The sequence below is a fragment of the Sciurus carolinensis genome, chromosome 3 (assembly GCF_902686445.1).
Source record: "Sciurus carolinensis chromosome 3, mSciCar1.2, whole genome shotgun sequence".
Classification (NCBI taxonomy): domain Eukaryota; kingdom Metazoa; phylum Chordata; class Mammalia; order Rodentia; family Sciuridae; genus Sciurus; species Sciurus carolinensis.
The window spans coordinates 171,646,953-171,674,820 of NC_062215.1; the positions used below are offsets into that span (position 1 = coordinate 171,646,953).

The 27,868-nt window shown below is 41.9% G+C and overlaps 1 protein-coding gene across 1 annotated transcript in view; it reads right to left on the minus strand.

Annotated features, from left to right (window-relative positions):
- Window positions 1–27,868, minus strand: part of Col4a4 (collagen type IV alpha 4 chain) — a 113,548-nt gene that overhangs the window by 17,709 nt on the left and 67,971 nt on the right. The window contains exons 30-41 of the mRNA XM_047546602.1: window positions 27,004–27,111; window positions 25,488–25,669; window positions 24,610–24,673; window positions 22,967–23,041; window positions 20,203–20,310; window positions 19,462–19,569; window positions 6,894–6,965; window positions 5,654–5,782; window positions 5,455–5,568; window positions 4,123–4,278; window positions 2,203–2,310; window positions 1,204–1,212 (exon numbers count right to left, since the gene is read on the minus strand). Coding sequence (XP_047402558.1) covers window positions 1,204–1,212; window positions 2,203–2,310; window positions 4,123–4,278; window positions 5,455–5,568; window positions 5,654–5,782; window positions 6,894–6,965; window positions 19,462–19,569; window positions 20,203–20,310; window positions 22,967–23,041; window positions 24,610–24,673; window positions 25,488–25,669; window positions 27,004–27,111 — 1,233 coding nt within the window. The remainder of the gene's footprint in view (window positions 1–1,203; window positions 1,213–2,202; window positions 2,311–4,122; window positions 4,279–5,454; window positions 5,569–5,653; window positions 5,783–6,893; window positions 6,966–19,461; window positions 19,570–20,202; window positions 20,311–22,966; window positions 23,042–24,609; window positions 24,674–25,487; window positions 25,670–27,003; window positions 27,112–27,868) is intronic.

Here is a 27,868-nt window from a genome sequence, read left to right on the forward strand (position 1 = left end):
AAAATTCATCCAAATGTGCATCATAATTTTAACAATAACTGATAAAGGAGTAAGAAACTTCCAGCACAGTGTGGCTACAAACGCTAGCTCTGGTCTGCACATTTCTTAATGGACTGTACAAACTGCATTAGAATTCTATAGGCTGTTTGGAAGGTGACCCTACAAATCATGGTATGAAGCCACAAGCAACACAGGCAAAGATATATTTTCACAATCTGTCTAGTTTCATGTAAAACTTAGCTCTTCCACTCTGAGTGATTTGGGGAGATCATGGGAACATTTCCAATTTTCCCTGAATCATCTTGGGCCTGTCCATGGGGGCATAGGGGATGGGGACTTGGCTGGTAGTTTAGATTTAGAATTTGGATGTTATCATCAAATGAATTTCTACATACAATCGCCACAAAGAGAGAACTGAAATGAAAACTCATTAAATATACAACTATGACTTTTAAATACTAGCATTTAAAATAGCAAGATTTAAATATTATTTTACTTTTCAATAAACCAGAAGTTGAAAGACAGGGGCCACAGTGTCCCTCCTAAGGGCCCTAAAAATAATATATAGCATCTGTATTCAGTGCGATTTTCATTAGGGTTTATAACAGTTGCCTGGAAAGAGTAAATGCAAATATTCACAATTTTTCTTTTTCTTTTTTTCTTTTGAGAAACACTTTGTATTCTCTTTGAACATGTCAGACACACACACACACACAAATGCATTTTTTGCATCCTAAGCGAACACCTTCTTTTTAACACAAAGAAGTGTGCTTGTTGAAAAGGGACTTCAGGGTGGGACAGGAAAGGCTGATCACAGTTCCTTGTTGGGTGACAAGGGCCCATCTTTTAGTCATGTCCATACTACTTATATTCGGGTTGTTCTGTACTCCTGTATCGTAGAATTCAGAAGAGGAACTTACAAGGGCACATGCTTTGGAATTTGGGGGAGGGAGCACTCACACCTGGGCCCGTGGAAGATGACAGAAGCTGAGCAGCTGAACTATCTCCACAGCCACAGGGCTGGGGGCACCAGGATGCTCTAATACGAGGTCACCGTGTCTGCAACACGGAGGCAAAGCATTGAACCCTGACATCATTACAGCACCCCACCCACAAAAATGGACGGACTTATTTCACAAATACGACAAAAATGACAGAGAAACCAGACTGAGAAGAAATGATCAGTTGTACAGTCGCTCTTACCTCTGGGACCTGGAGAGATTCGAAGCCAAAAAAAAAACGAGGCCGTGCGAAGATTTTCACATGTGGAAAGAGATTTTAAATTTGTGAATTAGGACAAAAATGACAAAGATTGTTTGAGAACACAAATAATAATTTGGGACAGCATCAATGACATTCAGAGTGACAGCATCTTATTTACATAAAAATGTCCACATCAGTGTGACTGACAGGAATAGCTATGATTTTGTACTAATGGAGTTTTCATCCCTAGACTAAAGACTCGAATGCAAGTCTCCTGAGAAATATACAATTCTGGTTGATTTCTTACAGCAAGTATGCCCTGAATTAATGTAGATAGGAATTCTCTTCATTTAAAAGCTTTTGACAATTCTGTACTAATTTGCCAAATTTGATAGGCTATACCCAGGAAGGAAATATAAGAATAATCCAAGTGCAAGTCCATTGTCCTTTTGTTCTGTGGTGGCCTTTCTCTGTTCTCTGAACTACAGTGTCAATTCCAGACACTGCAGAACATTCTGAATTGTCACGATGCTGCTTGGTATTGACCTAGACTCTTGAAAGGCATTATTCTCACCAGTTTTACAGGCACACATCTGGTTAACTCTACAAAGTTAAAACAGCCTCTAACCTTTGAAGGAACTAATGCACTTTATAAAAGTAGTTAAATAAAACACCTGGTGAAATCCACAGACATTCAGGGAAAGGAAGTGAATAAACAATACCAACAAATAATCAAATCCATCTTTGCTTTTTGTGAGAAGGAGGACAAGTTTTCTTAGAAAGAGTGTAACAACATCTCTTAATATTTGAACTTACTCATTTGATAAAATGTTCATCAAACATGAGTCTTCGTGGTACAGCCTAAAATAACATGCTTTTTTATATCAGAAGGGCCTGACTCACGTACTAAGAGTTTCGTAATTGTTAAGTACTTCCTGAATGATGACCGTCAGTATGTGTTGAGGTTGCTCAGGGGAGGGCCGCTCGTTAGAAGCTTACCTGGAGGACCTGTGGGTCCTTTTCTACCTGAAGGTCCAGGTAAACCCTTCTCTCCAGGTGGCCCTAGAAGACCAGGTGGCCCTGGAAGCCCTGGAAATCCCATCGGTCCTAAAAGAAGTGTAAACATGAGGGCGCTGGAAAAAAGCAATATGAAGACGATAACACTTGGTTATCGACCTTAGACACCCACTCCAAGAAAGGGCCGGGGTAGAGATTTGCCTCAGGACTGCCCGTAGGGCAACGAAAACCTGCCTATCCACAGGGCACACAGTGGTCAGTGAGAAGAACCAAGGAGGACGTGTTTATGACTAAGAGGAAACTGAAATGGAGCCAGAAGACTGCACTTGATCTAGAGTCAGTCAGAGGACTGAACCCCGGGAAAATGAGGCCATGTCCCAGAGCCAGGGGTCCCAGGGGGGCTCCATCACCCTCTTGCTCACTTTCTTAGCTCTGGAACCACCAATGGCTCAGTTCTCCCCCCACGTTGTTCCCTCTCTCCTTCCCGCTCCATGAAGTCCTCTCCTTCTTAGAGTTCAGGCCTGAGTCCATCTCCTCAGGGAGGCCCTCTCTGGAATCCCAGCCAAAGCCCAGCAGCTCCCTCTGGGCTCATGGCTCGGAGCGCTGAGCCTGGTTGTAGCGGTGTTTCCTTGTGTGTGAATATCTGTCCTCCATCAGGAAACTCAGTGCTGAATGAGAGTGGGGCTGTTTAAATCCTGTCATCATTACATTCCTATGGTGCCTAATACATGATGATGAAATAGAATATTTCCCACTGCGCATGTGGCTAAAGGTAAACTGAAGGAATACCTGGTCTTCTCTGCAACAGAACTCTGTCTGCTCCCATGCCCTCGGGACGGAAGTGGAGAAGCATGGTTATTGCTTCCGCCAGTGCCCTAGTTCCCTGCGGATCTTTAGGCTGGTCACCATGATTTACACAGCCTGCTGTTTTTCCCCAGGGACTAGAGTTTATGTCCAGGTGGAGTTTCATTCTGTACAGTAACGGCTGGGGAAGAAGAGAGTCAGCCAGCCCCTTTCCTCTTTCTTCTGTATGATTACAACATGTCAGTCCAATTCTGATGTCCAATCATTGGAAACCCACAAACTTGCAATCTGAGATTGATTTCATTGCTAATACAGACGAAGAGAGCCGCATGCTGTTGTATAGATGTGCACTGCACAATTTCACAGGTGTCATATTCTCTGCATCATGGCACCCTCATGGTGGTTTTGATCTCCCCTCGGCCCTAATCTTTGCCATGCTTCACATTGGGGTCAGAAATAAGGCAAGGTGCTAGTTACTGGGCTCCCTTGGCAAACCTCGATGGCTGTTCCTCTGATATCTAGCTTTCTTATTTATGCAATAAGGGAGTTAAAATGGATAATCATTAGTGGTCCTTTTTCAACAAAAAAGTTCTATGAACTTAATAGTTCTCTGAAATCCTCCTACAAAGCAACTAACCACATACAGGTACTGACTACTGAGCATTTGAAATGTAGCTAATCCAAACTGGGTTGTGCTACGTGTGTAAAACACACAGCAGACTTCAAAGGCAGGAAGCAGTGGTTTAGTGCAGAAAATAACTAGGTTTGCACAATCAGTTGTGTTATCTCATTGATAATTTTATACTGATTTTGTGATAAAATAAATAATTTAAATTATGCATGTGATTTTCATTATATTTCCATTGCTCAGTTTTGGTCTAGGAGAGACTAAAAAGAAACTTGTATTTCTTATTTTTACATATCAAAATTTTACCCAAACTTGGAGACTTTTGGGGGGAAGTCAGGACATTTTGGAAATATATCCCCTGTTTCCACAAGAAATAAGAATGACATCATGGAAGGACGGTACCTCAGACCCTCAAGAGCAAGAGAAGGAGAGCCTTCGCATACCACTGAAGCAACAGACTGTATGCATACCTTTTTGGCCATCTTTTCCATCACATCCTGGAACACCCTGGCACCCTGGAGGGCCTGGGGGACCTGGTGGTCCTGGAGGCCCTGGCAGACCGCAGTCACCTGGTTCCCCTCTCAGACAGTCAACTCTCCCAGGGGGGCCTGGAAGCCCGGGTGCTCCTGAGCACAGTGAAAAGGCAAAAATGTTTCAGTCAAAGACAAAGGTATGTACTAGCTGCCTGAAATCTTAAGAAAAGCAATTTAATGATTTGCAAGCAAGGGATATAAGGGATTAGAATAAGAAAGTCAATAGTATCAGGAGTGAGACACAGAGTGTGTCCCTTGGAGCCCAAGCTGAGAAAGGGTGTAGACAAAGGGTTAGCAACTATTAGACAAAATGAATCTGAGCAAAATCTTCTTCCCTTTCAAGGCTGTTCCTCTTGAAAGTGTCTTTTTATGGTTTTTGTTTGCATTATCATCTCACTACTTTAACTGGGTGGATGGAAGAGTGGGTGGGTGGGTGGATGGATGGATGGATGAGTGGATAGACTGGCAGACAGGTGGATGGAAAGGCTCTGGAGAAAATATCACATCAATAGATACAAAAGGAATATTCAATCTGTAATCCTATTTGAAAATTAATGTCTACAAATAGGAAATGAATCAACCGCAATTCTTTCTCCACTTAGCTTCTATACTTCTTAGCAGTTTTCCTTGCTTTTATTTTTATTGGCACACAGTCCCACCCTCACTAAATCTTGAAGATTCCAAGAGGGTGGATCCGCGTGTGGAAGAGCTGGGGCGGGGGTTGTGGAGGGGGAAGGACGAATGTGGCCGCCGGCACTGGGCGCTGAGCCAGCTCCTCTCCCAATCAGCTCTCGGCTGCCCCGACTCTGTCAGCTTGTAATAACTTCCAAGGGCGGGGCCTGCCAGAGCGCATCCCTGCTAAATGGCCAGAGGAGCAAGGTGCACTGTTAGATGCCCACAAGGAGACGTTTCTGGGTGTGTGAGGGGTCTGGGTCCTCCTACTCTGGGCCAGTGGACAGGTGGCAGAAACCAAGGAGGGCGTGTTTCCCGCCTCCTGGGCTCTTCTGAAGACTCGGGGGCAGCATGATGCTCGTGAGAAACGCTTACTCTACGTCAGAGTCTGTGCCGGGCAGAGGTACACGATAGGACTGGCACGAAAGAGAGAGGTTCAGTACCCAAGTACCACCCAACCGGGTCCCACTTATCTACCTGCCTAACTGAAGGGACTGCCTATGCTCTGCCCTGCTAGCCTCCCCTCCTAGAGCCCTGCCGAGCTGGCAGCCTCCAATGAAGGGAGCATCCCCATCCTTTGCCATGATGCTGTCGTACCTCTTGGACCATCAGGGCCAGGAGGTCCCCGATCTCCAGGTGGACCCGGGTAAGGAATATCACCAATAGGAACATGTCCTGGGATGCCTGCAGGACCGGGTGGTCCTGGTCTCCCTGCATAAGCACAGGTTTACACATTAGCTTTGTATTTGAAAGATTTTGAATAAATCAAAGAGGGATAAAACATGCTGCTTCTTACCTGGAGGACCTGGGGGACCTTTTTCACCAAAAAGGCCAGGAGGAGAAATTCCCGGGCTCCCGGGGTCTCCCATCTCCCCTCTTAACCCAGGTAGTCCCACTGGACCAGGTGGGCCCATTTCATGTGAACCTTAACAGGGAAAACAGCACGAACACTTTTTTATCTTACTTGGACTTGACAAGGAACCATTTCCCAAAAGGAATGTGGCAGAGAAGTGGCTGGTTCTTCAGAGACCACCCTCTGACTGCAATGGTGCTTCCAACTGTGACCATACCTGGGTCACCATTTTCTCTCAATGACCCATCACACTGGTCAAAATCAGGTTTGATTCCTTTTATGGTTATTTCTCAGATTTAAAAAAAAAAAAATGAATAGGTGAGTGATAATACCAACCCTCCAACCTTTACGATGGACGAAGCAAAAACAAATGAGATGCAATAGTAAATAATGATGGATGATCTTCTTTGAAATTTGAGTGGAAGGCAGCATCTAATGAGAACCATGGTATTATGGAGTTTCCCAGTGAGAGGGGAGAACATCACTGGTTTTCAGGCTATTTGGAAGAGCCACTAAATGAGACCCAAGTGTCCTAAATTACTTTTCAATGTTCAAAATAAATAAAGGTTTCGTCTCTCCAAAATACCTAGCAGCACAAGTCTCCTTTCCCTATAGTCTCTCAAGTCTACATGTTGAGTTACAGCTTTGATAAACTTCGATTATATTTTTCCTGAGAAACTGACACAACCAATGTGTGTGTTATGAGAGGAACAAACTAAAATGCAGCTGTTGAAGATCAGCCTCTTTGTGATATCAAAAATCACAGCAAATAGTTCAGGTAATATTTTTTTTTTAGCAGTGGCAGTAAAGGAATACTTGAGGGGCTGATTAGGTCCACATGGCCACACAAGACACTGCTATAGTTAAAACTACACAATTTCTTTTACCGCCCAGACTTTGTTTGTTATCCACAGCACTGTGAAATCAGTCCCACGTAAGTGGTTATTTATTATTGGTAGAGACCCAAATGAGACCAACTCAAGGCGCTATTAACATCCCTTCTTAAATAGGTTTTCTTAAATGTTCTTTTTATGTGTCACCCTCAGTCCTAGAAATAGTTCCCATGCTGTGTCTCTCTCAGCTATGACAGATCTCACGGAGCGAGAAACTGCCCCGAGGGTTCCGCGTCATCTCATCACCCACCCATGGAAGCTGGGTCTCCGGGATGGTTTTTAGATCTTACCTGAGGCACCTTTGCTTCCTTTCTCACCTTTCAAACCATGCAAGCCGTCCAGACCAGGAGACCCTGAAGGACCTGAAAAACATACCAGGCCTGTGTCCTGAAGACAAAAGCCGCCCCTGATACCAATTCTGGTCACTGCCCTGGCACTGCACAGCAGAGGGCATACCACAGTGCAAATTGGACCTCTTGCACTCTGGAGGTCCTTAGCAGGGTAGGACTCCAGGCGATGGTTTCTTAGCACAGTCACCTGACGGAGGTCTGCAGCAAACAGCTTAACACGTGTCCCGGGTTTTAAGACACCCCTCTTGGCTTATAACCATAGCATGATCAGCTGCAGTCCTCAATTAACGACTCAGTGTAGGAAGTAACCTTTGCGTTAATGACAATAAAACAATTCTAAATAAAAAAAACAAAGACTGGAGAGGAGCCCATCCATGCCTCCTGCCTCCCAGGTTAGTCTTTCCACCAGGATCCGTAGGTCCCACTGCCCAGTCATGCTATAAGTAAGAGGGTGTCTGGCCACTGTGGTGCCTGGAACATGCGTGTCCTCCCTGGCTTTATTTTAAGCACTGCTGCTCTGGAACAACAGGCCTGCAGGTCAAGTTTGGCTGTAGCTTTTTTTTTTTTTTTTTTTGCAACCAGTTCTTTCAAAACCATTCGACTCCTTTTTACAACCCCCAAATTTATTTCATGATGATCGTCAAAACCTCCAGGCTCTGTAGTTAGACTTTATCCCATCAACGCCCGAGCCATCTCTGGGAACCTTCTGTCAGGCACCCATAGGATCGAGCAGCCAGGCGTCACCTCCGCCCCACTGAGCACTTTCAGTGGACTTTCTCCGACGGTGTCCCAGCACTACCCTTCCAGTGTGTTTAACTTTCCCCGTGGGCGACCTTTCAAATGCACGTTTCCTAATTGCCCAGCATAGAGTTGGAAGAGGAAGAAGAAAGGGTGGAAAGGATGGAGGAGAAAGGGGAGAGGAAGGGCCAGTGACCAGGATCACAGAACATCTCCTCCAGGCTGAGCCCGGCTGACTGCCGTCCCTTGGGTCGTGTCCCAGGGATGACTGGGGAGGGAGGTCTCTCCTCAGGGCCTGGCGAGTCTGGTCACCTGCCTATTTCATTGGTGGACCTTCCATCTGCTTTTATCCATCCTATTCTTTCTTACCCAATAATAAGCAACTCCACATGCAGCCAGCCATTCACTCAGTGTAGGGACAGATCTCTTGAATGTGGGACAATAACACCTCCAGTTGATATAACTTAACATACAGCGAGCACCCTCAGCTCCACCCGTGAACCTACGTGGGGTGCCCTGATCAACTATGCCTGTGCTGTGCTGTCACACTGTCTCCCCAGCTAAAGGCCAATCGGAGTGGAAGGCCATGTCCTTTTAGTCTTTTTGTCCCCAAACTCGGCTTATTTCCTGACACACAGGAGGAGGTGTTCATAAATGTTGAATGAGTGAATGAATGAGAAAATGTGGACCAAAGAGGTCAAGGGATTGGACAGGTAGAGAGAAAACCAAATTTTTAAAAAGCGTACTACACTTCCTATTTGCTTGTCACCTCCTTCTCTGATATATTCATTTATAGGATGAATATGATTTGGAGAACCTAGAGGAATCCATTTGTATACATGCGTGCCAATTATTATCTATTAAAGCCAGCCCTCCAAGGACTCCTTACTGCAGGATGACACAATTAGTCTCTTCCTGTTTATCAGCAGCACTTGGAACAGACATTGTTGGTCTCTTTTTAAGATCTCAACTTTAGATGAATTCAACTGAACTATATTCTTTTGCACTGAAAAAAAATGGAAATGCATCTTTATTTCCCCTTGATCTCTTATTCCTAACCATTTTTAAACAACCCTGGCTTAGTTGATTTTCCAATCCTCTTTCCTATTTTATGAGCCAATATTTCAAGTTTGCACCAAAAGAACACAATGATCTTCTTCATCTGCCAAATCTGGATATTTATTGCAATCTATCTGAAATGATAATAAATTTTTCGAGACCACTTTGCTATTTCCATGTGTTTTGATCTCCAGCTTTCACCCTGAGATTGATGGCTTGGGGGACTTGGCTAAGGGTGGAATGTTCCAGCCTCTGCCAACTCTCCATTGTCACATCAACACATCCAGATCCTGCGTGGTCCCAGCCCAGCCCCTTGCCATTGTTGAACTGGCCGACCCTTATCTGACCTAATGTTATCTTTCTAAATTGAATGCAGCTACATCTGGGGAGGGTTTTAAGGGTAATTTTTCCTTTTGACTGAAAGCTTTTTATCAATCCCATCTCTAAATCAGAAAGTTGTTCATGCATAAAATATATACAGTGCAGATGAGAGGCAATTAGGCTAACAAAGCACATTCCTGGGTAATGAGGAATTTTTATTCACCTCTCTGATCATCCTGTCCTTCTGCTTAACAGCCATCATTTAAGGCTGCATGGAACGGCTCTCAGGGTACAGGGTGCTCTTCCTCTCGTCAGTAAATCTCATCTCTCCGGCACAGTTGGCCTCCCATCTGTCTTAGCCAGCCTGCTCTTTGTGACTGGATTCTCACTCTCAGGTTGTATTTTTATTCTAAAGCCTGGAACGTCTGCACCCCAGGAGACGTCTACTGGTCTACACTTCTGGTAGGGAGTCCAACGTGTCCCCGCTAACCTGGGACTTTCCCCGGGTTAGCACCAGAAGTTCCACATCCTCAGCTAACCCTTGAATCCAGGCAAAAAGGGAGAGCTGGCCACCCCAACTTTAAAGCTGAAGGGAAGGAGAGACTTTGATGACTAGAGCTAATGGTTGAAGAAACTTGAATATTCTTATCAAAAATAATACTGCAATGAGATTTTTAAAAAATTTCAATTCATCAAATGCAGGAATGCCTACTGAAGGCACAGATAAGATTTCCGCCTGCACCGAACTTCAGTGACCAAATGTGTCTCATGACATTCTGATGGGAAGGTGGGAAGCAAGAGAGAAATGATACCTGTCACGACAGAACAGGCAGGCAGTGATGCTAGGTGTGGTAAGTGCTGCAGGCTGGGGCAGGAGGGTAACAATCTAGCTGTGACAAGGAGGGACGATTCCATCACTCCAAGGCGCGTGGCATTGTTTTCCTGACAAAGGACATTTCAGAGTGCTTTTTAAAAGTGAAACATTTTCCTTACCCAACCCACACTCTGTATAGTGTTGTTAGTCTATAAATAATTCTCTTTAGGTTTCCATTACGACAACCTTACCTTAATGCCCATCCCAGGACTGGGCATCTTAGAGGGACTGTGTGCGCAAAAATTTAAATCTGGGAATCAAGCCACTTTTAGCATATGCTTAAGTTAAAGTTTAAATCTGATTGAACACAAGCAGGACTCAAAATCCATATGGCCTGTTCTAGCAGAGCAAACAACTCTCGAGTTCAGCAGCTGGTTTGTTCAAACAAGATAACCAGTCTCCTTGACTTATTTAGAACATACTTCAAATATTTAGTTTCTCAGTTCAAAGTGTTTCTGCGGGAGGGTGGTTCATTTTGATATCAGCATGATCGACTGCAACTGGGGGCTGGTGTTGCAGCTGCTTCAACCTTTAGGAATGAATTTCATGGCTTTGTCTCGGGTAGGCGGATGCCTTCCTGGGCTGTCAGCAGTGAGACAGTGTCACTACATGGCCAGGAAGCACCCCCTCGCCGTCCCTTCCAACAGACTCACCACTTCATTGCACTGACTTCCGATGCGATCAGGGATTGCTTTTCATGAAGATTTGCTATGGATCAATTCATTGGCTATTAGTTTTTAGTGACATGTCATGTTGAAGTTACGTGATAAATGCAAACTAAATCGAGGTAAAGAAGCATCAACAACAGTAGTATGAGTATTGCCATTTTGGTGACACTGGGTATATGTTATGAGAGTAGAAAGGAAAGGGAATCCAGTAGAAGTGGTTAATAATGGGAAATGTTTTCTTTTGGTTTATTACCAACTTCTTACACACACACACACACACACACACACACACACACACACAAGGTCAAGGAATACCCCATAAGAGATGTAGGGATTGCCAGAGACAGGAAATGACTTCCATCACCAGAGAAACTTTAAAAGTAACCGAAGGATCATTTTGTTTGACACCTTAAATTCATCACCAATCTCTGGACCTCACATTACTGAAAATGTCCATGAAGGGGCAGAACAAGGGGCCAGGCCGTCTGGTGACAGGAGCTTTCCTTGTCAAGTTATTCTGCCGTGTGGAGACATACAAGTTGTGCCAATGCTTCAAAACAGCTTCCCTCTGCAGTCTTGCCCCAGGGAATACATATCAAGCTACCACTTGCTGAAAGTTTGGAATTATTTGGAAGCTATTCCATGAATAAAGAAGGGAAAGAATGGAAAACCAGAATTTGGATTTTCAAAACAATGAAATGGTTAATCCTGGAACTGGTGTCCACTCTCCTGAGAGGAGGCCCTTTCCACTTTACTAACATCCAGTGTATATATAAGCCAATGAGCAGAAGGCAGGAGGGAGAGGAGCAGGAGGGGAACAAGAGCGCTTAGACCCTCAACCTCAGGGCCACTGACTCAGTTGTACAGTCTTGGGTTTGTCTATTTGTTTACTCACACTGTCAACCCAATGCTTTTTTAAAATGGGTCTCTACTGGGTACCAAGGGTATAAAAAAGTCTTCTTTTAAAAAATCTGGAACTGGAGATCCAAGATGGCAGACTAGAGGGAGGCTGCTTCCTTGTTCCTCCGGGACTCCAGTTTCAAGCAGAGGATATCTGTTCCTTGGTGAGGCAGTTTTTGCTGCTTATCGATCCCCTGCCGTTTACCCATTTGTCTGCTGTGATCACCTGCAATCTGCCAGCATACCGATGCCTTTTTTGAGTGCAGATTGCTCACTGTCAGGTGCCTATCATCCACCATTTGCCTGCCCCTCACCTGTCCATCGCCTGCCTTACACCTATCCATCACCCAACGCATGAGGTTCACCTCCCGATCGTCTGACAATAGTCAGCAAACTGATCACCAACCGCCAGTGGAGCACCAGCTGCCTGCTGTTGCCTGGAAGTTCACTGTTACAGTACCTGCCGCCATTTTGAGACAACAGCCAGGCCCCGTAGGACCCCTGGCCAGACTGACTGAGCCCTGTCTCCAGGATCCCTCAGCCCGACTGATCACTCCCTGTCTCCAGAGCCCTCACATCGACTGACTGCTCCCTGCCGCCAGGACCCCTAGACCAACTGACTGCGCCCTATCACCGGGACCCCAGACCGACTGCACCCGGCCTCCAGGATCCCGCAACCACACCAAACACACCCAAACTCCAGGACCCCTGCCTGATCAACAGCATCCCACCTCCAGGACCTCCAGGCAACCATGTCCACACCTCGAGCTGCAGCTCCCCATTTGCCAACACATTTGGAAGCCAGAGTGGCCATCTTGGATAATCCTCGAAGCCTCAGCTCCAATCTTTAGGTGGGACAAATCCCATCCTGAGATGCCTGCTGGATACCTGAAGCTCATTGTAAGGTACCTCTCATGCATCAGGCTACTGAACTCTGGGAGGTTTCATTACTGTATGACTGTTATAATGTAGATTTTCTTTTTTCTTCTTATTGAAAAAATTTAAGTTTTTATTTCTTTACTTTTCTTGCTCTCTTTTCCTTTTGTTTACCTGTTCCCTCAGAGTCTCTTTCTCCCTTTTTTGCATGCTAAATCCAATTTCTTTTGATTACACTCTCACCCTTTCTATTATCTAGAATTTCTGTATATTCTTTTCTTATCCAATTAACAGCCACATTCTACATCCCTCTGCATCTTCTTTGTCCTCCATTTGAAACTGCAGACCTTATTGCAAATCTGTTTGTTTTACTGAAGATAATATTTGAACTCATTCTGTTTATTATGACACTTTTGTTATTGTCCTCATAGGGGCTATTTGGTCTAGGATTGCATAGTGTCTGAATTGGGCACTGCTAATACTGATCTCCCCTTAAAGAAAGGGTTTTAGAAACCTATAGGGCCACTATAAGCCTATAGGGGGAAATCTGCAGTACCCCAGATCTGCACTGCTAAAGGGGAAGATACTTGAACAACATGAAAAAACAAGGGAAGAAAATGATCCAAACAAATCTAGATTCTAAATTCATAGAATCCAATGACAGTATGTTAGAAGAAATGTCAGAAAAGAACTTCAGATTATACATGATTAAGATGATTCATAAAGCAAAGGATGAGATAAGAGAGCAAATGCAGGCAATGAATGATAATACCAATAAGCTGACAGAGCAACTGCAGGAAGCAAAAGATCATTTCAACAAAGAGATAGAGATTCTCAAAAAAAAAAAAAAAAAAGAAAAAAGAAAATCCTTGAAATGAAGGAAACAATAAACCAAATAAAAAACTCAATGGAAAGCATCACCAAAAGACTAGACCACTTGGAAGACAGAACCTCAGACAATGAAGACAAAATATTTAATCTTGAAAATAAAGTTGCCCAAACAGAGAAGATGGTAAGAAATCATGAACGGAATCTCCAAGAACTATGGGACATCATGAAAAGACCAAATTTAAGAATTATTGAGATTGAGGAAGGCACAGAGATACAAACCAATGGAATAACAACCTATCCAATGAAATAATATCAGAAAATTTCCCAAACCCGAAGAATGACATGGAAAATCAAATACAAGAGGCTTACAGAACACCAAATGCACAAAATCACAATAGGTCCACACCAAAGCACATTATAATGAAAATGCCTAACATTCGAAATAAAGATAGGATTTTGAAGGTCACAAGAGAAAAGCATCAGATTACATATAGGGGGAGACCAATATGGATAGCAGCCGACTTGTCAACCCAGACTCTAAAAGCTAGAAGGGCCTGGACCAACATATTTCAAGGTCTGAAAGAACATGGTTGCCAATCAAGAATCCTATACCCAGCAAAACTAACCTTCAGATTTGAAGATGAAATAAAATTCTTCCATGATAAACAAAAGTTAAAAGAATTTACAAATAGAAAGCCTGCACTACAGAATGTTCTCAACAAAATATTCCATGAGGAGGAAATTAAAAACAACAATGGAGGTCAGCAAAGGGAGGAACTACCTTAGAGAAAAACCACTCAAAGGAGAAACCAAGCCAACTTAAAAACCAAAAATAAGCCAAATGACTGGGAATATAAATCATATCTCAATAATAACCTTGAACATTAATGGCCTAAACTCATCAATCAAAAGACATAGACTGGCAGATTGGATTAAAAAGAAAGACCCAACAATATGCTGCCTTCAAGAGACTCATCTCATAGAAAAAGACATCCACAGACTAAAGGTGAAAGGATAGGAAAAAAACCTACCATGCACATGGACTCACTAAAAAAGCAGGGGTTTCCATCCTCATATCGATAAAGTGGACTTCAAGTCAAAGTTAGTCAGAAGGGATAAAGAAGGACATTTCATACTGCTTAAGGGAACCATAAACCAGGAAGACATAACAATCACAAATATTTATGCCCCAAACAATGGTGCATCCCTGTACATCAAACAAATCCTTCTCAATTTCAGGAATCCCATAGACCACAACACAATAATTCTGGGTGACTTTAACACAAAACTGTCACCACTAGATAGATCTTCCAAACAAAAACCAACCAAAGAAACCATAGAACTCAATAACACAATCAATAACCTAGACTTAATAGACATATATAGAATATTCCATCCATCAACAAGCAAAATCACTTTCTTCTCAGCAGCACATGGAAACTTCTCAAAAATAGACCATATGTTATGCCATAAAAAACAGCCCTCAGGAAATGCAAAAAAAAATAGAGATACTTCCTTGTGTTCTATCATATCATAATGGACTGAGAATATAAATCAATGACAAAATAAAAAACAGAAATTACTCCAACACCTGGAGACTAAATAATATGCTATTGAATGAAATATGGATAACAGAAAACATCAGGGAGGAGATAAAAAAAATTCTTAAAGGTCAATGAGAACAACGATACATATTTTTTTGATACAACATATCATACAACGATACTTTTTTTTTGATACAACATATCAAAATCTCTGGGACACTATAAAAGTGGTACTAAGAAGAAAATTCATTAAATGGAGCACATTCAAGAAAAGAATAAAAAGTCAACAACTAAATGACCTAACATTACAGCCCTAGAAAAAGAGAATAGAATAACAGCAAAAGTAGTAGAAGACAGGAAATAATTAAAATCAGAGCTGAAATCAATGAAATTGAAACAAAAGAAACAATTCAAAAAATTGACAAAACAAAAAGTTGTTTCTTTGAGAAAGTAAACAAAATAGACAAACCCTTAGCCATACTAACAAAGAGAAGGAGACAGAAGACTCAAATTACTAAAATTTGTGATGAAAAAGGAAATATCACTACAGACACCACTGAAATACATAACATAATGAGAAGCTACTTTGAAAATCTGTATTCCAACAAAATAGAAAATACTAAAGACATAAACAAATTTCTAGAGACATATGCTCCTCCCAAACTGAACCAGGAGGACATACATAATTTAAATAGATCAATATCAAGCAATGAAATAGAAGAAGCTATTAGAAACCTACCATCCAAGAAAAGTCCAGGACCAGACGGATTCTCAGCTGAGTTCTACAAAACCTTCAAAGAAGAACTCATTCCAATACCTCAAAGTATTCCAGGAAATAGAAAAGGAGGGTACCATACCAAACTCATTCTATGAAGCTAATATCACCCTTATACCCAAACCGGGAAAAGACACATCAAGGAAAGAAAATTTTAGACCAATATCCTTGATGAATATAGATGCAAAGATCCTTAACAAAATATTGACAAATCGTATCCAAAAACGTATTAAGAAAATCGTGCACCATGACCAAGTGGGGTTCATCCTGGGAATGCAAGGATGGTTTAACATCCGTACATCAATAAACGTAATCTATCATGTCAATAGACTTAAGGATAAGAATCATATGGTTATTTCAATTGATGCAGAAAAAGCGTTCGACAAAATACAACACCCCTTCATGCTCAAAACACTAGAAAAAATTGGGAGAGAAGGAACATACCTAAACATTGTAAAGGCTATTTATGCTAAACCCCTGGCCAACATCATTCTTAATGGGGAAAAACTGAAACCATTCCCTTTAAAAACGGGAACAAGACAGGGATGTCCTCTTTCACCACTTCTATTCAACATTGTCCTCGAAACTCTAGCCAGAGCAATTAGGCAGACCAAAGAAATTAAAGGGATACGAATAGGAAAAGAGGAACTTAAGCTGTCACTATTTGCTGATGACATGATTTTATATTTAGAGGATCCAAAAAACTCCTCCAGAAAACTTCTAGACCTCATCAATGAATTCAGCAAAATATCAGGCTATAAAATCCACACGCATATATCTAAAGCATTTTTATATGCAAGCGATGAAACAGCTGAGAGGGAAATGAGGAAAACAACTCCATTTGCAATAGCCTCAAAAAAAAAAAAAAAAATACTTGGGAATCAATCTAACCAAAGAGGTAAAAGATCTCTACAATGAAAACTTCAAAACGTTGAAGAAAGAAATTGAGGAAGACCTTAGAAGATGGAAAGATCTTCCATGTTCTTGGATAGGAAGAATTAATATTGTCAAAATGGTCATACTACCAAAAGTGCTATACAGATTCAATGCAATTCCAATTAAAATCCCAATGACGTACCTTAAAGAAATAGAGCAAACAATCATGAAATTCATCTGGAAGAATAAGAAATCCAGGAGAGCTAAAGCAATCCTTAGCAGGAAGAATGAAGCAGGGGGTATTGCAATATCAGAACTTCAACTATACTACAAGGCAATAGTAACAAAAATGGCATGGTATTGGCACCAAAATAGGAAGATCAATGGTACAGAATAGAGGACATGGACACAAACCCAAATAAATACAATTTTCTCATACTAGACAAAGGGGCCAAAAATATGCAATGGAGAAAAGATAACCTCTTCAACAAATGGTGCTGGGAAAACTGGAAATCCATATGCAACAGAATGAAACTAAACCCCTATCTCTCACCCTGCACAAAAATCAACTCACAATGGATCAAGGACCTTGAAATCAGACCAGAGACCCTGCATCTTATAGAAGAAAAATTAGGTCCAAATCTTCAACTTGTTGGCTTAGGATCAGACTTCCTTAACAGGACTCCCATAGCACGAGAAATAAAAGCAAGAATCAATAACTGGGATAGATTCAAACTAAATAGCTTTCTCTCAGCAATGGAAACTATCAGCAATGTGAAGAGAGAGCCTACAGAGTGGGAGAATATCTTTGCCACTCATACTTCAGATAGAGCACTAATTTCCAGAATATATAAAGAACTCAAAAAACTCTACACCAAGAATATAAATAACCCAATCAACAAATGGGCTAAGGATATGAACAGACACTTCACAGAAGAAGATCTACAAGCAATCAACAAACATATGAAAAAATGTTCACCATCTTTAGTAATAAGAGAAATGCAAATCAAAACTACACTAAGATTCCATCTCACCCCAATTAGAATGGCAATTATCAAGGATACAAGCAACAATAGGTGTTGTCGAGGATGTGGGGAAAAAGGTACACTCATACATTGCTGGTGGGGCTGCAAATTAGTGCAGCCACTCTGGAAAACAGTGTGGAGGTTCCTTAGAAAACTTGGAATGGACCCAACATTTGACCCAGCTATCCCACTCCTCGGCCTATACCCAAAGGACTTAAAATCAGCATATTACAGAGATACAGTCACATCAATGTTCATAGCTGCTCAATTCACAATAACCAGACTGTGGAACCAACCTAGATGTCCTTCAATTGATGAATAGATAAAGAAACTGTGGTATATATATACAATGGAATATTACTCAGCTATAAAGAATAATAAAATTATGGCATTTGCAGGCAAATGGATGAAATTGGAGAATATCATGCTAAGTGAGATAAGCCAATCTCAAAAAACCAAAGGACGAATGATCTCGCTGATAAGTGGATGATGACACATAATGGGGGGTAGGAGGGGGGCAAGAATGGAGGAAGGAGGGATTGTATAGAGGGAAAAGAGGGAAAAGAGGGGTGGGAGGAGTGGGGGTGAAGGAAAAAATAACAGAATGAATCAAACATCATTACCCTATGTAAATGTATGATTACACAAATGGTATGCTGTTACTCCATGTACAAACAGAAACAACATGTATCCCATTTGTTTACAATAAAAATAAAAAAAAAATCTGGAACCAACCTAGATGCCCTTCAACAGACGAGTAGATGAAGGAACTGTGATATATATATACACAATGGAATAATATTCAGTCATAAAGAAGAATAATAGTATGGAATTTGCAGATAAATGGATGGAATTGGAGAATATCATGCAAGTGAAATAAGCCAATCCCAAAAAAACAAAGGCCGAATGTTTTGCCTGATAAGTAGATGATGATACATAATGGGGGTGGGGGAGTGGGGGTTAAGAGAAGAATGGAGAAACTTTAGATTACCTAGAGAGAAATGAGAGGGAGGAGGGGGCGGGGGTATGAAAGATGGTGGGAGGAGACAGGCATCATTACCTATGCACATGTATGATCACACGAATGGTGTGAATCTACTTCGTGCACAACCATAGAAATGAAAAGTTGTACCTCATTTGTGTACAGTGAATCAAAATGCAGTCTGTAAAAATAAAAAACACATAAGTTTAAAGAATTCATCTTCCATTTGTAAGAAAACCCTCTAAGTTAACAAATGGATACAACATAAGTGTTATGCTAGAGGTGTGTGTGAAGTACACATGGAAAAATAACTTTTCTAAAATAAGAGAAATGAACTCAATAGAGAAGCTTCCTGGATAAGTGAGCAGACTTGAAGATTTGTTAATAACAAGTATATTATATCATATTATATTATATTATATTATATTATATTATATTATATTATATTATCACATCCAGACTTACACCCCATCCTCTGTTACATTAAAAGGCCAAATATTTTCACCAGGAACAATTTTTCTTTATCTAACAAAGATAATGAATACTGGTTACTCTTTTTCCATATTGCCCTTCTCTTTTCTTCCCTCCCCTTATCACAGTTGGTAAATACCTATTTACACATATTTTAATGTCTGCCTTTTCTTCTAAATAACAAGTTCCGTGGAGACTGGAACTTGCTATCTGCTGGCAAGTCCCTCAAAACTGCACGCCCAGCATCTAACACGGAACCGATGGCATAACGGGAGCTCAGCTGTCCCGTGGGGAGAACAAATGGCAGACTGAACATTGTGGAAAACACGGGATGAATGCCTAGAAGTGAGACGGCGCTGCCACCGCTGTGGACATCTCCCGTGGAGGCAGGTCAAGGTCAAGGTGGGTACTGCCTCCTCCGGCCCTATGGGAGGAAGAACAGGGGTGCTAGTGGCACCCACGAGAAAATGGCATGGCCAGAGAAATCACTAGCGGTCCGGAAAGGGGCTCCGCACCTGCTCTTTTCGGGCTGGATCTGTCTGATGGGTCAGGCATCTTTTCAACTTACCTTTTATTCCTGGAGGTCCTGGTATCCCTGGATCCCCCGGGAGACCTCTGGGCCCAGGGTCTCCCATTTCTCCTGGATGGCCCTTCTGCCCAGGCATCCCCTGATCACCTGAGGACAACAGGGAAGTTCTGCAGACACCCTGATGATGTGTGGTGACATTCACTGGGGAAATCGTCTCCATTTTTAATTCTTAGGTAACCAGGAATATTTTCATACCTTTTTATTAGATTAGATAACTAATCTTAACTCTAAGGAGAAAAATAAACAACTTCAAAAGGAGAAAATACACTTCAAAATGACTGAAGTTGCCATTTATGATTTTAAACTTGCCCCCTTTTCTCTGAATTGACAGGAAAAGGATCATTAAAACACTTAGCTCTAACTGTGATTTTTGCCTTAGGTCTAAAACAGGGGGTGGGGACGGCATTGTGAGTGGTAGGTGAAAGGAGGATAGCTGGAAAGGAGCTGCTGTTGTTAGACCACCTCTGGTGTGGGTACCATGCCTCTCTTCACAGGTGTTGTCTTGGTTACTCCCAGTCACTCGTGTGACCCAATTAGACAGACCAGCTTCATAGGTGAGCAATGGGTTAGTTTTAGTGGCCTGTCCAGAGGAACAGACTGGGAATCAGAAGAGCCACATGCAAAAGATTAATAATAATGCCTAGGTCTATGGGAACAATGACTTTCTGCTACGCCAAGAGATAATGAGTGGTCAGGAGGATTCCAGACTTCTTAAAGTACCTGGACACCCTGGTGGTCCCAAGGAGCCAGGCAGGCCTGGCCTTCCTGGTGGTCCTTTCAGTCCTTGAACTCCAGGTAGACCTTGATCTCCAGGGGCTCCACCATGTCCTAAAGAAGGAAGGTCACAGCCTGAGTTGCTGTAGATGGTCTTTGAGACATTGAGTCTTTTAAATAACCAACTGCAGTCCTTGCTATTTTTTTTCTATTCTCACTTTCTTGTACTTAAGTTTCTTTCTTATTAAGGAAAAATTGAAAACAAAATGCCCATCATCCAACCACCTTAACAATTTTCCATATGTATATGACATGAAAATAATATCCACAATTTTATACTGTGAATTTTTAAATTAGTGTCATAAGTAATTTTTTTTGCCATAGTCCTCTTAATTATAATTTTTAAAAGATGATAGCCTATTGATTCGATCTTAATTAAATCAATCAATCTAATTTTCTTCTACCATTGGACATTCACGTTATTTCTAACTCTTTGCTATTATGTCTATTGATCTTTACACATCTTCCTTCAATTTTTCTCATATTTGATTATTTCCTTATAAAAGATTCCTAGGAGTAGAATTTCTAGGTAAATAGTTTGATATCTTGGTTCTTTTAAAATACATTTTTAAATGCCAAAGTGTCTTAAAGCAAATCACAGGCATGATGGAATTCCATCCCAAAATGCTTGAGAAGTTAAGAATGAAACATTTTTCTACATTGCAAAGATAACATTATCATAGCCAATAAAATGAATGACAACCCCTAATATCATCTTATGCTCATTCTACACTGGAACTGTAATGTTCTTCACAGCTGGTTTGTCCACATCAAGTTTGGTGCCAAGATCACAGATTGTATCTAGTGACTTTCTCTCTTAAATTTTTAAAAAATCTGAAACCATAAAAGTACCAATAAGTGTGGAAAGACCTCCTCATATTTGGTAGACCTGTGGCTGAAGACTGCACTGTACAGTTGTGGAGCAATCTTCAGTTTCGAAACTTATTTCAAAGTGTCTCATTTGCTCCTCAGAACAATCTTGTAATGCATGCAGGGCCAGTTGAGGAAACTGAGCAGAGAAGACAACCGACTTGCCCAAAGCCACCGCAGTGATGGTGAAGGGAGACCTCGGACTCAGAAGCTTCTCACTCTGGCATCTATTATGAAACCCCACAATGATGACTGCAAAACTATTTTCCTTACTAACTATATATTTAAGTTAGACATTTCAGTTAGAATGTTGTACTGTCTGAATACACACGTCTGCGTTAGAGATAAAAGACTCATGTGAAAGGGAGGGGAGGACCGTGGGACGGGGAGGTCTTGTCACTATAATAGCTTCTTTTCCTGTTAAACTTCCATTTTAGTCGACTGTGGCACAAAAACAAAGAAAATAAAATTTCCCATAATAATTTGTCTTAGACATAGTTTCTGTTCTATGAAATAAAGCACAGCTATTGCCAGGGGGGACGTTAAAGTAATGCACAAATTTACTAATCTAAAATATTTTAATGTAAAGGGGTCCATATAAATGCAAACCTGGTTTCTAATCTGACCACTGTCAGCTGAATGCTCTTGGGCATGAGCAATTTGAGCAAGCATCTTGCATATGGACATTTTTTCTATCCGTGAAGTGGGTATCCCTGTGCATGCATCTTTGTACACTTGTCTGATTGCTGACTTAAAATAAATTCCTAGGAGTAGAATTCCTGAATCAAATAGAGCACTTTTTGTTTGCTTCTTTTTGGCACTGGGAATTGAACCCAGTGGCACTTTACCAATGACCTCTACAACCCTGGGCCTTTTTTTTTTTTTTTGAGTCAGGGTCTCACTAAGTTGCTGGGGCTGGCTTCAAACTTGGAGTCCTCCTTCCACAGCCTCCCAACCAAGTTCCTGGGATTATAAGCAAGTGCTACCATGCTCAGCAAATGGCATGCATAATTTAAAGATTGATGTATGCTCCCATAGGATCCTGAAAGGAAGTAGAAATTTATGCTCCACATGAGCAGAAAGAAAGGCAACAAAATATCCTAAGACCAGTTCCCCTCCTGGAGGTCCTGTTCTGTTGACTTGAATGGAAACGCTCCTCTCTTTCCTTAGGAGTGTGAAGCCGTGCAAAGCACCAGCTCCCCTCTGCCATGGGTCACTCCTGTAGCTGGCAGTGTCCTCCAGGAGGGCTGGGCCTTGCGGGTCCATCATGCTTCCTTCTGAGGGATTCCACATTAATTGTGAGTGGTAAGGAAGAATCATTGTTCGAAAGGCTCCGATCTCTTGTGGGCTATGCAGCTTAGTGTTCGTTTGGTTTGGGCTGATTTTTAGTGAACTGTAGTAGATTCATTGATAGCTCCACACGGCACGCCTCCCTTGCCTTCTCATGTGCTGCCTCAGTAGAGGACAGAGGACTGTGAGGAGAACCCATGGCCCTGTTAAACTGCAGACGGTGCAAATGGTGCACATTTTAATTGCTTGCAATATTCAATTTTGACTTCCGTCAACATAGAGGCCAGCCTAGGGGAGTGTATTGTCATGTCACCGTCCATAGTCATGTGAGCATGATAGAAAACGGAGTCCCTGTGGGTGATCCTTTCTCCCACCAGGCCAGGGGTGCCAGGGCAGCATTACACAAGATCCTTCTGCTTTGTGTCTTAATGGGCAAAGAGGAAAGCAAATACTGATACACTCATTACCAGTTTGAAGGATAAAAGTAATTATTCTATTTTTCAAACAAAACACCTTTTTATGTCTTAATAAGAAAAATATGTAGCTATACCTTGGCATCCAGGGCTGCCTGGTTCACCCTTAGGACCAGGTGGACCATACTGACTGGCAGGTTCACCTTTGTTTCCTGTGAGTAATAAAATACATGGAACATTAAGAAAATTAAATTTGGTTTCATACACCTGAGTTAGTAACTTTCATATTTGTCTTTATAAACTACCTTCAAAGATCCCAGGGTAAGATGGTTTAAAAGCTACTTTTTTTTTTCCTAAAGAAGAATGGACAACCCAACTTCATAGATCATAATGAGCATAAGAAACTATAGATATTGAGAAGTTTCAGTTCTTAAGTCCCTAAAAAATTTTCAAATTTGGGTTTCTTTTTAAGAAATTACTTGGTATTGCAAGATTCTGTTCTTATGTTTTGGGGAAAAAAAAAAAAAAAAAAAGCAGAGATTGCCACTGCTTCAGATGCTACAATTACATTTCCAGCTCCCTTACAAGGAAGCTCAGTTCAGTGTCCTTGTAAAAATAATATCACAAAGGCGTGCTTTAAGGAAGACTTGACAAGAGAGGCATACCCAAAGGCCACTGTAGGCAATGACTCCTGCAGTCCCACAAAGCTATTCATCTATGCCAATGTAATTCCAGACACAAAGAGTTACATTATAGAAGGGAGCCAGTTTTAAGTGGGGAGTTCAAAGTGGAGTGGGAGGGAGGGCCAGACAGCAGGAGGGGTTAGGAGAGAATAAGGAGAGTAGTTAGTACCTGCCCACTAATGCTGTCTTCTAAGAGGTCCCACTCAGGTCTTGGGACAGTGACGCTTGCACCTGACCCCACTCTTAATCATGGCTAATTGCTCAAGGGATTGGAATCTGGTCCATCCCACTCAGCCAGTCTTTCCTTGAGAAAAACTTTTTTTTTAACTTTCAATTCTACTTTCCCCCAAAACCTGGTGAAGGTGCAATGTCAGTTGTTTACTGGGCAACATTATTTTTGGCACAAGATAAACTAAGACCTGAGGAGCTGAATCCCATCTGCCATGTATTTTGTAAATAAAGTTTTATTGGGACATAGCCATACCCCTTTGTTCACATACTGGCTAGGGTTGCTTTCATGTTACAAGAGCACAGTGGAGTAGTTGTGCCTGAGATCATGTCCCACGAAGCTGATAGTTTTTATGATCTGGTTCTTTATTTTGGGGGAAGAAATTGTTGACCCTTGGCTTATGTAAAAACAATTATAAATTATATCTGGTTTGGGAATTCTTGAGTAAACTATAATACCTGCTGGGAAGTCATGGCTTTGGCTGGAGCCCTAATAGCAAAGCTTATGAAGTCCTTAGAAGAAAGACTGGCTCCTGTGGGACATGGGGCTTCTAGTCAATGGGGACACTGCCCACAGCTGTGGGGCTGGTCTCCTTGTGCCTGAGTTGCCCCTTGAGGGGCTATGGTCACTACATGTTTTGCTGCTCAGCCTCCCACTGAGGAGGGAGGGCAGCTGATCCTGCAGGCAGACCACCTCCTGTCTGGAGCCCTTGGAGCTGAGTGATGAATGAGAAACCTTTGGGTCTCGAGTGTTTGACTGTCTACATGAGTCTAAGGACAGCCTTTTTAGTGCTAAGATGATCACCCACAGTGTGCAATTACCCAGGACTATGAGCTTGAAAGGTGTCTACTGTATTTCCAAACCATACCTTTAGGTCCTCTTGCTCCATCAATTCCTGAAAATCCAGGGGGACCAGGAGAGCCCAGCTCACCCTAACAATTTAATGAAACAAAAATAAAACCTTAAATTAGGTTTCCAATGCAAGAAGCACAGGCAAGACTTGAGCCAGTTATAATTTTCTGCTATCAATTTGTTTTTTGTAATTTGCAATGGTAAAGACAATTGGAAGTGCATTGCAAGCATTCTATCACATGTGTCTAGTTTCAAAAGTTGATAAGCTCCTCCAGAATTAGGGCTGTTAATGTCAACAATTATCATACCGCCATCTATTCAGGCTTATAGAACAGTAGTTGTACCATATGACTTGAATTTTAGGTTTTGAATGAACAAATCAATATTTAATAAAATATTATTAGAAGTCCTGTTATACCATAAACTTTAAAAATCCATTTTATCCCAAAAGATGGATACTGAGTTGCACATTTTCAAGAAGTATGATACTGGCTACTCCATTTATTATACATTGTGGTTTCTCCAAGAGTATGTTGTTCATGATTATGAATACCAAATGTTAAAGCAAAATCTGATGAGGGTTAGAAACCAGAATTTGGGTGGTATTTCAGGATGATCTTCATCCCCTAAACCAGCAGCCCTGTGATGAGTCTCCTATGATGGTGCTTAAGGCTGGCTGTAGTGTGTGACTTGCTCATCTACAATAGAAGAACCAGGCAGGAGCACTGGTCAGGAACTTAAGCTATACCATAGCCTTCCAGAGGACTCCATTCCTCTCTCTGTGACCCCTATATTCTGACAGCCCATGAAAGGGAAATGATGTGCACTGGCAAATCAGGGCTCCTTATGGGATCCTGAGAGCAGAAAGGTTTTATTACAGCAGGAACCCCTTACCTGATCTCCTGGAAACCCTGGAAAGCCAATGATCCCTCTTAGGCCCGGTGAGCCTGGAGGGCCAGGGGGTCCAGGAAGTCCATGCTGCCCATTTCGACCAGGTTCCCCTCTGTGGAATCCGGGGGGTCCATATCTTCCTGGCTCTCCTCTTCTCCCCTGCATTCCAGGACTTCCTGTATCACCTGATGAGGTTGGAAGTATTATGAACCTCTCGGCTAAAGTCTCGAGTTAGGCAATAGTCATGCTGAAGAGATCAGCCCTCCTTCAAACGACGAAGTCAAAGGCAGTGGGAACTCTGGCTTGCCCTAAGCTGCATCTCCATGGTTTCTGGCTTCCATGACCTCCCTGTGAAGGATGCTGTCCGGGAACAGACTCAGGACTACCAGAGGAAGGACAGAGTGTATAGGGTTATTGGCTCCAATACACTCATTTTTCAAATAAGGAAGAACTTACCAGAGAAGTTGAAACATTTTCCCCTGACAACTAGTTAAAGAGAAAGCCAATACAAGGACCAAGGCTTCATGCAGATTAAGTCTGAACTTGCTAGAAAATACAAATATGATTGTCAAAATCCTTTCTATGCACTTTTTCTGAGGACCAGCAGCATGGCATAGGGTGCTTGTTAGAAGGACAGAGTCCCTGGAGGCCCCAGGTCTCTGGACTCAGAATCTGAATTTTAGAAGACCCCCTGGTGAATCATATGCATACTGAACTTTGAGAGACACCAAAGTGACTTGGACATTGATTACTATTCAATTTAATATCAATGACTACAACAGGGGTACTTTAAACCTGGATCCAGTGATTTATGTGTATCTCAAGTTGAACCAAGTTTAGAATATCCAAATCTATAAATGTGTGAGAGCTTTAGCTAAGTTTTAGCATGAAAAAGCAAAAAAAAAGTACATAAATTCATGGATGTGTAATTATATCTAAATGACCTTTCCTGATCTCCATGTTGGTGCAAGAGTTGACCTGAATTATCTGTAAAGATGGCATGCATACCCATATTCATAGAAGCACAACACAATAGCCAAACTATGGAACCAGACTTGGTGTCCACCCAGGGATGAATGGATAAAGAAAATGTGATATATGTATATATACACACAATGAAGTTTTATTCAGCCATAAAGAAGAATTACGTTATGTCATTTGCAGGAAAATGGATGGAACTTGAGAACATAATGTTAAGTAAAATAAGCCAAATTCAGAAAGTCAAGGGTTGTGTGAATGTTTTCTCTCATATTGGAAACTAGAGAGGAAAAAGGAAAAGAAAGGCACAGGGAGGGGAGTTCATGAAAATCGAAGGGAGATCAGTAGAGTAGAAAAAAGGAACCAGAGGGAGGGAGAAAAGGGAGTGATAGAAGAAATACTGGGGAAGGATACTGGCCGAGTTACATTGTTCTATTGTGCGCATGTATGCGTATGTAATAATGAATCCCACCATTATGTACAATTATACCGCACCAATAAAAATGTATGGGGAAAAAAGAAAACCTAAACGTCTGTTTACCTCTCTCTCCTGGGAAGCCATTGTCCCCGGGAAGCCCAGGTTCCCCAGGTTTCCCCTTGATGGAAATGATAGCCATTTCTCCTTCAAATCCAGGAGGCCCCCTTGCTCCTGTAGAGATGGATTATTTCAGAGAAAAACACACGCGCCACCCCGGCATCTTGTCTGTTGCCCACTCTCCTCCGGGTGAGCAATCCCCACTAAACCCGCTGCACTGCACTGGAGTTGACAGGATGCACATCACCAGCTTTGACCGTCGAAAGCAAGGCTGTGCCTTCTGCATTCCCGTCCCTGCTGGTCCAGACCCTGGGGACCAGAGAAGTCTGCTAAGTTCAGCCAAACGGGTCCCAGAGGTCTTCAGTGAGTTAAGACAGATTTGAAAATCTCCAGTCTACAAACTGTCTGTTTATTCTGTGAAGTCTGAATTGCTCACCTCTTATTTCTGGTTCCACCTCTTCCCCGTCATTAACACCCTCTGGTACTTTCTTTACACCGACAGAACAGACACATGTTTTAATATGGTTTTCCAAACAGACACTTCCAAAAGGTAGGAAAGGAGTGATCTCCTCCTGCCAAACTTTGCCAACACTGTTCAGCGGCTGCCAAACTACGGGTAGGTTAGGTCAGCCATGGCGGCTTCTTTATGTCTCCGAGGGTGTATTTGTACCCCCGCAGTCAGCAACATCGGGCATTTCAAAGAGAAAATTTCAGAGAGCCTGTTTATCACCACATCACTGGTATTCGGCCAGTTTTTAATTTTTATTGGAATAATTGGAACATTGCAAACATCACTTATCTAAGGTAAGAAAAGAGTGACCTTTAGATTCCTGATTCTATGAAAGTAATTTGCGAGCTAGTAAAACAAAAC